Source organism: Vulpes lagopus, chromosome 3 (genome assembly GCF_018345385.1).
Source record: "Vulpes lagopus strain Blue_001 chromosome 3, ASM1834538v1, whole genome shotgun sequence".
NCBI classification, from domain to species: domain Eukaryota; kingdom Metazoa; phylum Chordata; class Mammalia; order Carnivora; family Canidae; genus Vulpes; species Vulpes lagopus.
In genome coordinates, this window is record NC_054826.1 from 104,725,980 (window position 1) to 104,739,778 (window position 13,799).

The 13,799-nt window shown below is 47.3% G+C and overlaps 1 protein-coding gene across 1 annotated transcript in view; it reads left to right on the plus strand.

Moving 5' to 3' along the window:
* The first annotated feature begins 244 nt into the window (after window positions 1-244).
* C3H7orf50 (chromosome 3 C7orf50 homolog) overlaps window positions 245-13,799 on the plus strand; it is a 133,663-nt gene continuing 120,108 nt past the window's right edge. Inside the window, exons 1-2 of the mRNA XM_041749677.1 lie at window positions 245-311; window positions 10,294-10,423. Coding sequence (XP_041605611.1) covers window positions 10,295-10,423 — 129 coding nt within the window. The 5' untranslated portion in view covers window positions 245-311; window position 10,294. The remainder of the gene's footprint in view (window positions 312-10,293; window positions 10,424-13,799) is intronic.

Consider the following 13,799-nt stretch of genomic DNA (forward strand, 5'->3'; position numbering starts at 1 on the left):
ACGACCGCATTCCCGAGGCTCCGCCTGTGCGGCGTGCAAACAGGGTGCACAGTCTTACAGTCCCCGCAGCCCGCACGTGGGAGGTTGCTAGGCAACCCGAGGCTCCCGGCAACCCGCGGCGCCCAGGGATGACGCTAGCGGTCCGCGTCCGTACCCGGACCTGCCCCCTCGCGGCCGCCGCACGCCATTGGCCGGCAGGCAGACGGAGGTGGGCCTCGGCCAGGGAGGGGCGTGGCGACGCCGCTGGGGGGCGGGACCGTGTCACCAGGGCGGGGCGCCTGCCGGAAGCCCGCGTTGGCGGCCGAGCGCAGGTAGGCGGAGGACCCGGGGGTCGGGGGCGCGGGGCGCGGGGCGGCTCCCACGTGGGTGAGGGAGCGGGACGGTTGAGGGGGGCCCCGCGGGGTCCGAGGCGCCCGCTGCCCCGCGCAGTTCCCGCCGAGCCCGGCGTTCTCGTCACCACACACCGTCGTTGACTCAGGCGTTCGGTGGGGTCCCGCGCGTCCGCCCGCCCCGGGGCCCGGGGAACGTCGGCGGCCCGGGGCGCTTGCGTGCTGAAGGGGCGGCGGGCGCCTGCGGGACGGTGAGGGAGCAGGGCGCGGCGGACACCCGGGTGGAGCGACTCGGGCCGGAGGGTGGGGGAGGGGAGGGTGGGGGAGCCACGTGCGCCCGCAGGCCTGCCTCAGGTCGCGGGCTTGTCCCCGAGCGAGCGAGCGAGCGAGCGAGCGAACCGGGAAGCCTTGGGAGGGCGTCCGGCACCGCCGAGCCCTGCAGCGTGGGCCGGGGGCTCCTGAGAGACGCGGAGGGGAGGACCGCCGACGGGAGGACACGCGGCCCGAGGATCCTGAGCAGGCCTTGTGCTGGCGGCGACCTCGGGGCCAGCGCCCGGAGCGGCCCTACGCACGGCCAGGTGGGCTCCCTTCGCCAGAGGACCAGGCGCGCACAGCGCACGGAGTGTCGGGAGGCCACCAGGGAGCGCGAAAAGGCACCTCTGGAGTCCGTCTCGGAGCCAAGATAAGAAATCGTGTGGACAGAGAAGCGAGCGTGGGCCGTCAGGTGCCGCCCGCCCGGAGAACCTGCGGTGGGATTTCCTGTCTGCGAGGACTGAGCCGACTGCAGTGGCTGGTGACCAGTGATGACCCGCTGTAGGGATAAGCGGAGGGGGAGCTGAGCTCACCTTGGATTTGTCCTCAGTGACTGAGGGAGTAGGGACGGGAAGGAGGGGTGACACCCCGTAGGCTCAGGACAACACGGGTTCAGGGGGCCAGTCCATTGACCCCATCTAGGTTTGCTGACCGGCTGTCCCCTTCCCCAGGGCTGCCTGCTTGGGCCCCAGCTTCTGGTGTTGGCTGGATTCTTTGGCAGCTTTGACTACTTAGGCACTTTTTCAGGGGCCAGGGGTAATTGTAGGGATGGGGCCTGGAGGTGTTAGAAACTATACTGATGTTTTGTTCAGGTCTTGGTGGGTCCAGATTGAGGACCAGCAGAGAGAGGAGCCTGGCTAGTGTGGTCAGGCGGAGCTGTTGTCCTTAGGGTGGCACCCCTGGTGATCCTGATAACAGTTGTGCTGGAGCGGCAGAGGCAGGAGGGGACAGGAGGAAAGGGTTACAGCCAGCGCAGGGAGGTAGGTGAACAGCGTGAGATCAAGAGAGCTTCTACAATGTGGGAAATTGTAGTTGATTGAGTAGAAGAGAGGCTGGAACTGTGTGCAAGGGGGATTACTCAGTGCTGTCCCTGTGCAGGCGGGGTGTGGAACCCAGCGCCCTAGAGGAGGGTTTGGCCTTGGTCGGAACGTGGCAGGACTCCATCACAACAGGAGAGAAGGGTAAGGGGTAGATGTGAGAGCTTGTGGAAATTCCTTGCGGTTGCTTTGATTTCCTTTAGGATCAGGAATTCAGGTCCTGTGAGACAACGGGAAGACCTTGGAGGTTTGAGAGAGGAGAGGCTGGTCCAGGCGAGTGGCTGGGTGGGGAAATGTGGTGGGGACTGCCAGCAAGGCTGAAGGATTATGGGACCCCAGGGTGCTGGGGGTTGGGGTGAGCTGGAAAGATGGGAGGTGGGTATGGTGAATGAGATTTTTGCAGCTTTTGCAGTAATAACCAGGCTTCAAGTTTGGCCTTTGGAGGGAGGGGGAAAGGAGGGCAAGGTACCAAGAGAGCAAAACCTAGAGGCCATTTTTGAGTGGGCAAGCCAGAACACACACCAGTCTTGGATCAGAATGAACAGGAGCAAAGTCCCAGTTTTGGTGCAGGAGCTGGGATTCCGCTCCTGGCCTCTGTGCACTGATTTCCTCAAGGGTTGTGTATTGTGAGGGCGCATACTCTCCTCCAGGGGCTCTTGGCCCAATGAGTTGGGAGGTGACCTTCTCTGCAGCCTGACAGGACACATCAGAGGTATCATGCGCTGAGTGAGAGGGGGCATTGGGGGCTGGCTACAGGTAGGAAGTTCAGATTTAAGACTATTTTCCTTTATGATGATTTATTTATTTATCTTTTTATGATCCTATGGGGTTTCTTTTCAGCCCTGGAGACCCGGCAGCCTCAGCCTCAGCCTGTTGGTGCTGACTCGTCCTGATCAGTGACTGTAGCCTCACCTATACAGTAGTTAGCTGGTCTCTGTGTCTGACGTGGGTCCTTGGCTTTCTGGTGGTGGAAGTGTTTGTTTGCTCCACTGAACACTTTTGAGCTGGTATCTTCAAGTGTTGTGTTTCTGCTTTTGTTGTAGAAATTACAGAAAAGTAGAAGGAGGGGGAACCATGCTTGTAATTCTAACTCCCTAAAATGTTAATATTGTAATGTATTTTCTTCTAGTTTTTTCTTTTTCTTTTTTTTTCCCCCATATCATTATTTTTAATGTCCAGTGTTTATAATATGAGAGCCGGGGCTTTCTCTTCAACTCAAGTTTATAAATTTTCAGTTGGCTTGTGAGGCCAATAGGGATACTTCTTCTTGTCTTATTTGGTTTCTGGGAAGACTTCATTCAGGTCCTCAATGGTCATCTGATCAATTGGAATTATGTTCTTCATCTTCTCCAGCTCTTTTTCATATTCTTTAATCCTGGCCTTTGAGAGGGACAAAACTCAGCACAGCTTTTCACACCTTCTTTTTCCTCAGTATCCATCTGGACAGTGTATTTATCCTCTGGCACAGGAACCTTCAGGGCATTAAATTTCTTCTCAAAGTCATCTACCAAGCCAGTCTTTGCCACATTGGCCTTGTAGTAAGCCCAGTCGATAGCAGGTGATTTCTCAGGAAGAGTAGCCAACCTGGAGGTAAGCATCTCATTCCAGGATTTCAGGGAGTTGGCAATGGCCTTCTGGTTTCGGGGTATGATCTCCCCAAAAGCTACCCAGTCAATGGTTTTTAGAACAAGTTTTTGCCCAGTCATCTTGAGATCCTTCACCGACCCCGGCAGCCCACAGTCCACAGCCTCTTCTAGTTTTTGCTTCGTGCATATTTGTATACATTTTTTCTTACAAATTGAGGATCATATTGCACATACCTAAGTTTACACCCCATCTTTTCCCTTTATATTGTACTCTGAGCTCTTACTCCTGACTGAACGTTTTGTGTGCTCTCAAGGCAGGCGTGCTCCTGTGCACCAGTGAGTCATTCATTTTCCCATTCAGCTACTGTTGGACAGTTACGGGGTTCAACTTTTTAATTGAAGAAGCATTGTCATCCATTGTACATCCTTATATAATTCCACATCCAGGAGCTTATCCTGATGAATAATCATGGACAGAGATTCATATGAATCTCTGTAGCACATTCATATGAATCTCTGTCCATGATTATTTCAACAGGATAAGCTCCTGGAAGTGGAATTACAGGCCAAAGCACTTGATAAGTGTTATAAAATTACCTTTTAGAAAGATTGTGCTAATTTATTCTCCTGTCAGCAGGCATGATAATGGCCTTTTCATCATTCTCTGGCTAACCCTGAATAATAAAATTTTAAAAATCGTTTATGTAAAAAAAAATGGCATTTTTAACCTATCAAATTAGCTAAGTAATGTATGCATAGAGCTAAACCCCTCCAGCCGTAGCAGGAGACAAAAGAGAACAGCCAGTGGCCATCAGCTGCCCCTGGCCCACTCCTCAGAGGCAAGCATTGTCATTCTTCAGCTTTTCAGCTTTTCGAACTGGGATCACTTGGAGACTTCCAGAGCATAGTGTGTGACTCGGCTTTATCAGTTCTAGGCATCCCCTGTTAGTCGGTCCTGGTTTCCTCACCTGTGTGCCACCCTCACCGGCCACGGGAGGAACGGAGTTCACATGTATACAGCATCTAGAACAGGGCCTGGCACATTGTAAGCTCTGGGTAAGTCAATTTTCACTGTCACCGTTGTTCTGATTAGCTTTCCTAACACCCCAGCCCCCTCCCCATGACCTTCCTCCTGGCCACCAAATATGGGGAGAACATATGCTGGCATAGCTTTATGAGTGACTAGATGTTTTACAGAAAGGCCAAGGAGGAAAAAAAAAAACACACAGAACGGAGGGGTCTTGTTCCTTTTGAGGTAATGGTGCCAGGCCCACTTAACTGCCCCTGGTCTGCAGGGGAAGGCCGAGAGGCTCCCCCAAGGCTGCTTTCTTCAGCACCCTCCTTAGCAGGTATATTCCTCCCTTTGTTTCCTTGGCATTCTTCTGAGGATACTGAGGAACATTTGTTGGCTCTGGGTGTGCCAGATGCATAGACATGCTCACACCACCCCATAACTACTCTGAAATAGCGTCACCGCTAAGGGGAAGAAAAGAGAAAGAAGTAAAACCAATACAGGGGCATCATATTGTTAAATTTATAACAAAGAGTTTGAGAGAGATTAGAAGGCTTTTTTTCTTTCTCTGCATGTTTCAGTGTATTTACATAGTTATGTGAACATCACTACATCCTAATTTCAGAACATTTTCCCTCTCCCAGAAGAAACCCTGTACCTATTCAGTCACTCTTGGCCCCTGCCCTCTGTGCCAGCCCTGAGCAAACACCAAGCTACGTTCCTTCTCTGTAATTACTCACTCTGGAAATTTCATACAAATGAAATTATACAATCTGTAGTATCCCGTGACTGACCTCTCTCACATACCAGAATGTTTTCAAGATTTATCCTGTCAGTGTTACACTCCTTTTTTTTTGCCAAATGATGTTCATGGGCATACCGTACTTTGTGAAATGGTCATCAGTTGGTGGACATTTAGGTTGTTTTCACCTTTTGGATGTTATGACTTATGCTGTGAACATTAGTGTTTGAATTTTTATGTGGATGTGTTCATTTCCTTGAGTGGAGTTGTTGGGGCATATGGCAACACGTTTAACTTTTTGAGGATCCACCAGGCTGTTGTACAAAGTGGCTACACCATTTCATATCCCACCAGCAGTGAAGAAGGGTTCCAGGTTTTCCATATCATCAGTATTTATGATTATCTTTTGGATTATAGCCAGCCTAGTGACTATGAAGTGGTGTGTCGTTCGATACACATTCCCTAATGATGAATGAGGTTGAATACCTTTTCATGCCCTTATTGGCCAGATGTGTGTCATCTTTGGGGTAATCTCTATTCAGATCTTTTTGTCCAGAGATTGTCTCTTTTGTTGAGTTGTAAGAACTCTTCATACATAGTGGACACTTTGCACCTTCTTGCTGGCATTATTTGCAGTGCAAAAATTTCTAATTTTGAGGAGTCTGCAATTTATCTTTTTTGTTGTGTATGTTTTTAGTGTCATGTCTAAGAAACTCTTGCCTAATTGAGGGTCTTAAAGATTTACATTTAGGTTTTTGATCCATTTTGAGTTAATTTTTGTGTTTGGTGTGAGGTAGGGCTCTCAGTTTATTCTTTTGCATGTGGAAGTCCAGGTGTAGTAGCACCTTTTGTTAAAAAGCTGTTCTTTCCCATTAAATTGTCTTGGCACCCTTTTTGAAAATCACTGGCCATAAATGTAAGGAAATGTCATTTTCTATCACAAACATTGATTGTCTCAAAGTGACAAGACACCATCTCTTAGAACTGTTTAAAAAAAAAAAAAAAAAAAAAAAAGAACTGTTTAAAGAAACCTTTTCATAATATGGAAAAGTCTTTCTCCCTTTTTAGCAAATAGACTTAGTGATTAAACTTTTTAATGATAACTTACAGAATGAATAAAGATTTAACTTAACTTTTATGGTAACTGGTATGTAAATATTTGCTAAACTTTCCTTATTTCTCCAAGAAGGTAATTGGCTGATAGAGTCCTTTGTCTTTTCAAAGCCCCTGTGTCAACAGTCTCTTGTTCTTTCAAGATTTCTTATTACGTTGCTAATTGAAATTTGTAGCCTCTGGCTTTAAATGCTTTTTTTAAAATAAGGCTTAATTAAAGACTGTGGAACTTGCAGTTTTTCTGATTCCACAACAGTAATACTATCTCAGTGTGCTGTAATACATTACAGCCCCAGATGGGGCAGAGAGAGTCCTCCATGCTGATGTTGGTCCTCTTGACATGGCCCTGTGATCATTTGACTTTTCCTGGATGTTCAGCACAGCTTAGGTTCACCTTACACTTCACTTGCTCCAGACTAGAGTCTTAATGAGCTCTGCACCATGCCCCTCCCCCCTCCTTTTATTTTATAGAGATTGGTATTTAGAACCCAAATCTGGGCTCTCTATGTCTGCATTGCTTCTAGGCCCTTTACATTTATTGTTGCCCTTCCCATAATGCTTTCCTGCTTCTGCTTGGCTTTGGGTAGCACTTGCCATCTTCTGATGTATCCTGTATTTGTGTCCCCCCCACCCCCACCCCAAGCATGTCAGCTGTATGTGGATAGGTCTTTTGGAATGCCTGCTCCAGCCTAGCAATTCCTAGCACCTGCTTAGCATTCTGCAGGCGGTGACACAGTGACCAGCAAGTGATGACACAGGAGCAGAGCGAGCCTGTGGTGGGATTGCTGGGTGACCGTGTATGTGTACTTCATTCCACCAGCTGATACCTTGATGTCATTTTCCCCTTCTGTCCCTGTGGAAACAGTTTTGCTTTGGGGGAAATGTATATTTCAGTACATCTGTTCACAGTGATAGGACGTGCTCAGGACACACCCAGCTTTTGCTTACCTTCAGCGGCCTTCTTCCTGCACCTGCCCACCCTGACCCTCTTTGCACCTGCAGTAACTGCTGCACTGCCTGCACTTCCCCTAGCTCTGCCTGTGCTGTCTGCTTGGTCCCCCAGTGGCTTCACAGAGTCCTCCTGCCACTGTGCATGGCTCCCTGCCTGTCACCTGTGCTCACTTTCTTCTATTATTTATTTATTTATTTTATTTTATTTTATTTTATTTTATTTTTTATTTTTTCAGAGAGAGAGAGAGAGAGAGGCAGAGACACAGACAGAGGGAGAAGCAGGCTCCATGCAGGGAGCCCGACGTGGGACTCGATCCCCGGGCTCTAGGATCACACCCCAGGCTGTAGGCAGCGCTAAACCGCTGTGCCACCGGGGCTGCCCCGTTTTATTTTCTTGACCCCATTTATCCCCACGTGAAAGTGTTTTCTCGTTTACTTAAATAAATAGGACTGTCTTTCCCCCTAGAAGGGAAGCTTCACGAAATCAAGGCTCTTATTTGCTGTGCTGTTTGCCCTGTGTTCATAGGGTCTAGCATAGTGCCTGGCAGAGAACTGGGTCTTGAAAAATATTTGTTGAATGAGTGAGTTATATTTCTTGAACATCTGTTGATAGAATCCAAAATGAATTCTGGTGTCAAGAGAAAAAGACAGTGGGTTTCTGTCCCTTTATCTATATATACAGCCTTGAACAGCATGTCTACTAAATATTAAATTAAAAAAAAATGTGGTGCCTGAGTGGCTCAGTGGTTGAGCCTTCCACTCAGGTCATGATCCCTGGATCCTATGGGGAGCCTGCTTTTCCCTCTGCCAATGTCTCTGCCTCTCTCTCTCTCTCTCTTTCATGATTTTTTTTTAAAGATTTTATTTATTTATTTATTTATTTATTTATTCATTTATTATTCATTCATTCATTCATTCATAGAGACAGAGAGAGAGAGGCAGAGACACAGGCAGAGGGAGAAGCAGGCATCTTACAGAGAGCCTGATGTGGGACTCGATCCAGGGTCTCCAGGATCACGCCCTGGGCTGCAGGCGGTGCTAAACTGCTGCGCCACCGGGGCTGCCCCTCTCTTTCATGATTAAATAAATAAATGAATAAATAAATAAATCTTTTAAGTTTAAAAAAATACGGACACAACTATGCAATAGATAAATGTATAATTTACATATATATGTAAAATCTATAAAATCTAGAATATGGAGGATGAAGCCACTGGGAGTGAGTTTAGGATAAATAAAATACATTTTCATAATTTGTTAGAATAAAAGCTGTTATTAGTGGGCCTTGTAAAGGACTGGTGTTAAAAAATATTCTTCATTTTTTTTTTTTTTCAAGTATAAAACCTTGAAAAGAATTGAAACTGAGCTGTAAGTAAATAGAAAGTCCCTTGTAAAAAAAAAAAAAAAGTCCCTTGTAACCCCACCCCTGGATATAAATAAAGGTAAAAGTTCTGTTTATATCCTTCAGACGTTTTCTATATATGTGTACATAAGTCTGTGTATATATGTGTTTGTATATTTATCTTATATACTTTCTCTATTATTATTTTCAATATTCTTAAAAATGAAATTGTGTAATACTACACATAGTATTCTATATTTTCCATTCTGTATCTGTAATATTATCTCATTTGAGTCGGTTTCCATTTTGTTGATTTATTCTGATTTATTTATTTAATCCTTTGTTGATGTGTGATTGGGTTGTTCCTACTAAAAACCACATGTATAAAAAGTAGTATGTATATGTTTACAGGTGCTTGTTATTAAATTATTATCTCAGTTCCAAAAGCACCTTTTATACTCTGCATCGTGGTGCTCACATCATAGGTTGTGGGCCTCTGCAAAGTGCTTTTCTGTTTCCAGCTCCTTTTTGGCTCTACACAAAGAGGGCAGACAGAGGAGACTGGAGCAGGGGTGGGTGGAGGTGAGGTGGGATGGGGAGTAGATGGTGGTACTTCTTGCTCCTGCTGCTGTTGTGGTCAGTGCCACCCAACAGTGGCCTTCACTGCAGCAGCAGGAGCTGGTTCAGTTCCCACGTCTCCCTCTAAGAATCAGCCTGGTTCCCCACTCGGAGGTCTCCCCTCAGATGTTCCTCTGCACATGTTCCCCCTTAGACGGTCCCCCTTCACACCTTCCTTCCTCTGATGTCCCCTCTACAGATGTCCCTCCCTCAGAATTCCTTTCTCAGATGCCCTCCCTCAGAGGTCCTTCCTCAGAGATCCCCTCTCAGACTACTTCCATCAGAAGTAGTATCTTTCCCACAGACATCCTCCCTCAGATGTCCTCCTTCAGATGTCTTCCTGATTCTCTGATGTCCCTCCTTCAGATGTCCTCCCTCACAATTCCTGCTTCGGATGCCTTCTCTTAGAGGTCCTTCCTTAGATGTCCCTCCTTCAGATGTTTCCCTCTGATGTCCTTTTTTCAGATTTGTTTGTCCCCCCCCCCCCGGCAGACTTTCCTCCTTCAGATGTTGCCTCAGCTGCCCTCCCTCAGAGGTCTCTCAGACCTCTTTCAGATGTCTTTCCCACAGACATCGTGATGTCCTCCCTCAGAAGTCCTCCCTTAGATGTCTTCCTCAGATGTCCCCTTACTCTCAACATCCTCCCTTAGACTTTCTCCTTCAGAGGAATCCTCTCAGAGGTCCCAGCAGTAGCCAGTACCCCTCAGTGGAGGGCTCTCCACTATGACCTCTCTGACATGCTTCCAGGTTCTGATAATTCAGCCATTTCTTGGTTCTCCCATGGCACAATCCTACAAAGGAAATCGGTTTTAGAATTCACGGTTTTTTTTTTTTTTTTAATCTTTTACATGGAGTTCTAGATGCTACTATGCTTGAGAAAGTATGTAATCAGACACTTCTCAGACTGTGTGTCATTCCTTTTATGCAGCCCCAGTTGGTACTTCTTCCACAATCTGAGGAGGCAGCCATTTCAGAAACATTGTGGTCCCCTCCACCCGTTGGTGACCGAATGCCCCAGCGACAGGGTGTGTGATGGTCACCTGTGGCCTGAGATGATGCAGCTTCCCCATCCGGTGGGGAAGTATACCTGGGGGATTTGACTTTCTTTTAACTTGTATTATATTTTTGGAAATACCTTTGTACTTGCTTTATAATGGAAGAGTGCTCATCCTCCTTTGTTTATAAAAAATGTTTTGTGGCCTGAGACCTTTTATTTCCCACGTATTTAGCAATTTACCTTCTCTGTTGCAGGATGGCAAAACAGAAGAGAAAAGTTACCGAAATGACAGAGAAAAAGAACAAAAAATTGAAGAAGGCATCAGCAAAAGAGATCCTGATGGTGCCTGAAGTCACACTGGGCACCAAAGAAGTGCACCCTGAGGTAGGTGCACATGGAGCCCCATGGCCTCCATTGTTTCCTAGCTAGGAGGGAGAGAGTTGGGCATTGTATTGCTGGTGTCTGGGAGCAGAGGATGGACCAAGTTACATGTGGACATACTCAGTGCCTTCTGGGAGCCGCCGTAAGACAAATAAGAGAATCAGTAAATTTTAGGTTCAAACATCATGACCGCTTTTCTTCAGCCACCAGATCTCCAGACTGCTATTTGGGGTGCTGTGCTGCAAAGGGCATTTGAAGGACAAGCTGGACCCAGTGGCAGTGGCTGGGTGGTGCGGCCGTTTGGTGCTCTGAGGGCTAAGCCAGCATGGTGCACAAGGAGGGGTGCCTCACCCTGGGTGTTATGCAGTGTGGCCTGAGAATCTGTATTTAAGAATTCAGATCTTAACATAAAAATGTTCATGTCTAGCTTGACGTAAGTCTGCCAGAAAAATATGTATATGCATTTAAAATTTGTTTTTTGTTACCACCATATTCTAAGTATTAACATTTTTCTTTTTTATTGAGCTGTCTTTACAATTCCTAGCATGCAGTTGATCCAAATGGTGTAAGATATTGTGAATTCTGACAAATTATTGCACATGAAGTAAAATTTGGTCAAGTGTACATCATATAATGACATGGTGGGCTTTTCCTGCACACACATCTGTGGGCAAGTGTCACTGTTGCTTGAATGGGACGAGGCCGAGTGTGGCTTTTCTTCCTGTTTCCCATGCTTGCCTGTAAGCCCTGAACATAAGTGAATGAGGATGGAAGTTTGGTCATCGTGGCATTCTTAATTCCTTAAACTTGGAAACAGTGAATATGATTTGGGACACATTTTATCAAAATTTATTTTTAAAGGTCTGCCATTAGGTGACAACTTGACTAAGTCCTTCAGTTCTTTTGAAGAAAGAATTAGAAACCACCTGACTGGGTCAAGGATGTGTTGCTGGCTAGTTACTGAGGTTGACTTCTGCGACACCAGTATTTCAAGCTGTGTCTTTGTTTAGTGCTCCTGAGGCATTTATGCCCTTAGCAGTGTTCCCTAGTAAGATTCAGGATGACAGGTGGCTTTTTTTTTAAGGTTTATTTTAGTTTATTTATTTTAGAGAGAAAGTGTGTGGTTATGTGCATGAGCAGGTGATGGGCAGAGGGAGAGGGAAAGAGAAGCCAAGCAGACTGAGTGGAGTTCACGACCCTGCAGTCACCACCTGAGCCGAAATCGAGAGTCTGATGCTCAACCCAGGTGCCCTCACAGGTGGCTTTTTCCTGTCACAAAATGGGTAAAGGACTGTGCTGAAGGGGGAGGAAGCCAAAAGGGCCCACCTGACATCAGCCAACTCCCAGGCTGCAGGACATTCTGACCTTTTCTCAGAGCAGTTTCAGGATGAGTGCACATGGCATTAGGGCCCCAGGAAAGCACTCCTGAGACCACCCATATGCATGCCTGGGTGAGTCTCAGTGTCCTTCAGGGCATATGTGCCCTGTTTGATGACTTTTGGTCCAGATCACTTGAGGACTGCATCCACTTAGGCATTGCTGTGCTTTTGATAGGTGGTGTGAGCTGATTCATCTCCCAGTGGCCATAGCAGTCAAGGAGCCATGGGGTCGCACAGTGAGTGCAGGTGTGTGCAGAGAGAAGTTACTCAGCTGAGCCTGGGGGACATCTCTCAGCTGCTGCCACAGATTGCAGGAGGTTTGGGGTGGGCAGGGAGTCTGGCTGGCTTTCAGGACCCCGACTGGTCCCAGCTACCACTTCCCTGTGTGCTCTTTGACAGAGAAGCCACCAGGTCTGGCGGCTCATTTGATCACAAGGCCACTCTACTCCTGTATGTGGAAGTCTCGTGGTTTGCATGGCATCAGTATGAGGATGCCTGACTAGTTTCACTGGTGCCTACATCATGTCCTGAATGCAGGCTCTTAGCAGACCTGTGTCCCCTGGGCCAATTCTTGTTACTCTCTGCTTTACTACCTGAGCCCTGATTGTGTCTCTTCTTCCTGCTTTCACGATCCCATATGCAAGCTGGCATTCAGAGCTCAAGCTCCCATTTGGTGGTTCAGTCTGCCCCTGGTTCCTTCTTTGATTACATATGATTGTCTTGGGCTGTTTCTAGGATACTTGACTGCTTCTTTTATACTCCTCCAGTTTTTTTTTTTTTTATTTATTTATGATAGAGAGAGAGAGAGAGAGGCAGAGACATAGGCAGAGGGAGAAGCAGGCTCCATGCACCGGGACCCCGACGTGGGACTCGATCCCGGGTCTTCAGGATCGCGCCCTGGGCCAAAGGCAGGCACTAAACCGCTGCGCCACCCAGGGATCCCTACTCCTCCAGTTTTTTAAAAATAAACCCCTATTGGGCTCCTGGGTGGCTCAAGTAGTTGAGCATCTGATTCTTGGTTTTGGTTCAGGTCATGATCTCAGGGTGATAGGATCAACCCCCTATCAGACTCTGCACAGAGTGCAGAGTCTACTTGAGATTCTCCCTCTCCCTCCCCTCTGCAATCCCTCCCTCTGCCTCCCCCCTCCTAGCACACACTTGCTCTCTCTCAAATAAATGTTTAAAAATAAAATAAACTCCATACTATCACCTTGGTGATTTTAAGTTTTGTCATAAAACTTCCAGCTTTCCTTTCTTGATAGTATCTGCTTGCTAGCTGCTGGTCACGAGGCAGGACCCACAGAACAGTGTGGGTTTATAGTGGATGTCAGCACAAGTTAGAATTTAAGATCACAGCCGATACTCTTGCTAAGTTCAGGTTGTTTTTTAAAAGTATGAGACTGTTTTTTGTTTTTGTTTTTTTTTAATTTTTATTTTATTTTATTTTATTTTATTTTATTTTATTTATTTTATTTTATTTATTTATGATAGGCACACAGTGAGAGAGAGAGAGAGAGGCAGAGACACAGGCAGAGGGAGAAGCAGGCTCCATGCACCGGGAGCCCGACGTGGGATTCGATCCCGGGTCTCCAGGATCGCGCCCTGGGCCAAAGGCAGGTGCTAAACCACTGCGCCACCCAGGGATCCCCTGTTTTTTGTTATTAAAGTACATACTGATTGCAGTAAATTTGAAAAACAAAACAGGAGCTTCTGGTTTCTCTTTTAATGACTGGATTTTAGTTCGGTATGTAACATAATGGAGGAGTCTCCTAGTAGAAGCCTGTGCGCTTGGACTCAGTTTTCTGCTCCCCCTGGTGTGGAGGCTTGGGTGGCTGCTGGCAGCCGCTGCGGAGGAGAGTCGGTGCGGTTCTGAGACTAGCCAGAAGGGGTCGCAACCCCTCTGCCTACAGGCAGCTGGTGCTTCTCCTTTGCCCCAAGGAGCTGAAGCCCAGCGTGTTTTCAGGCCCAGGGAGGACTTTCAGGTGGGTGTCTGAGTGAGG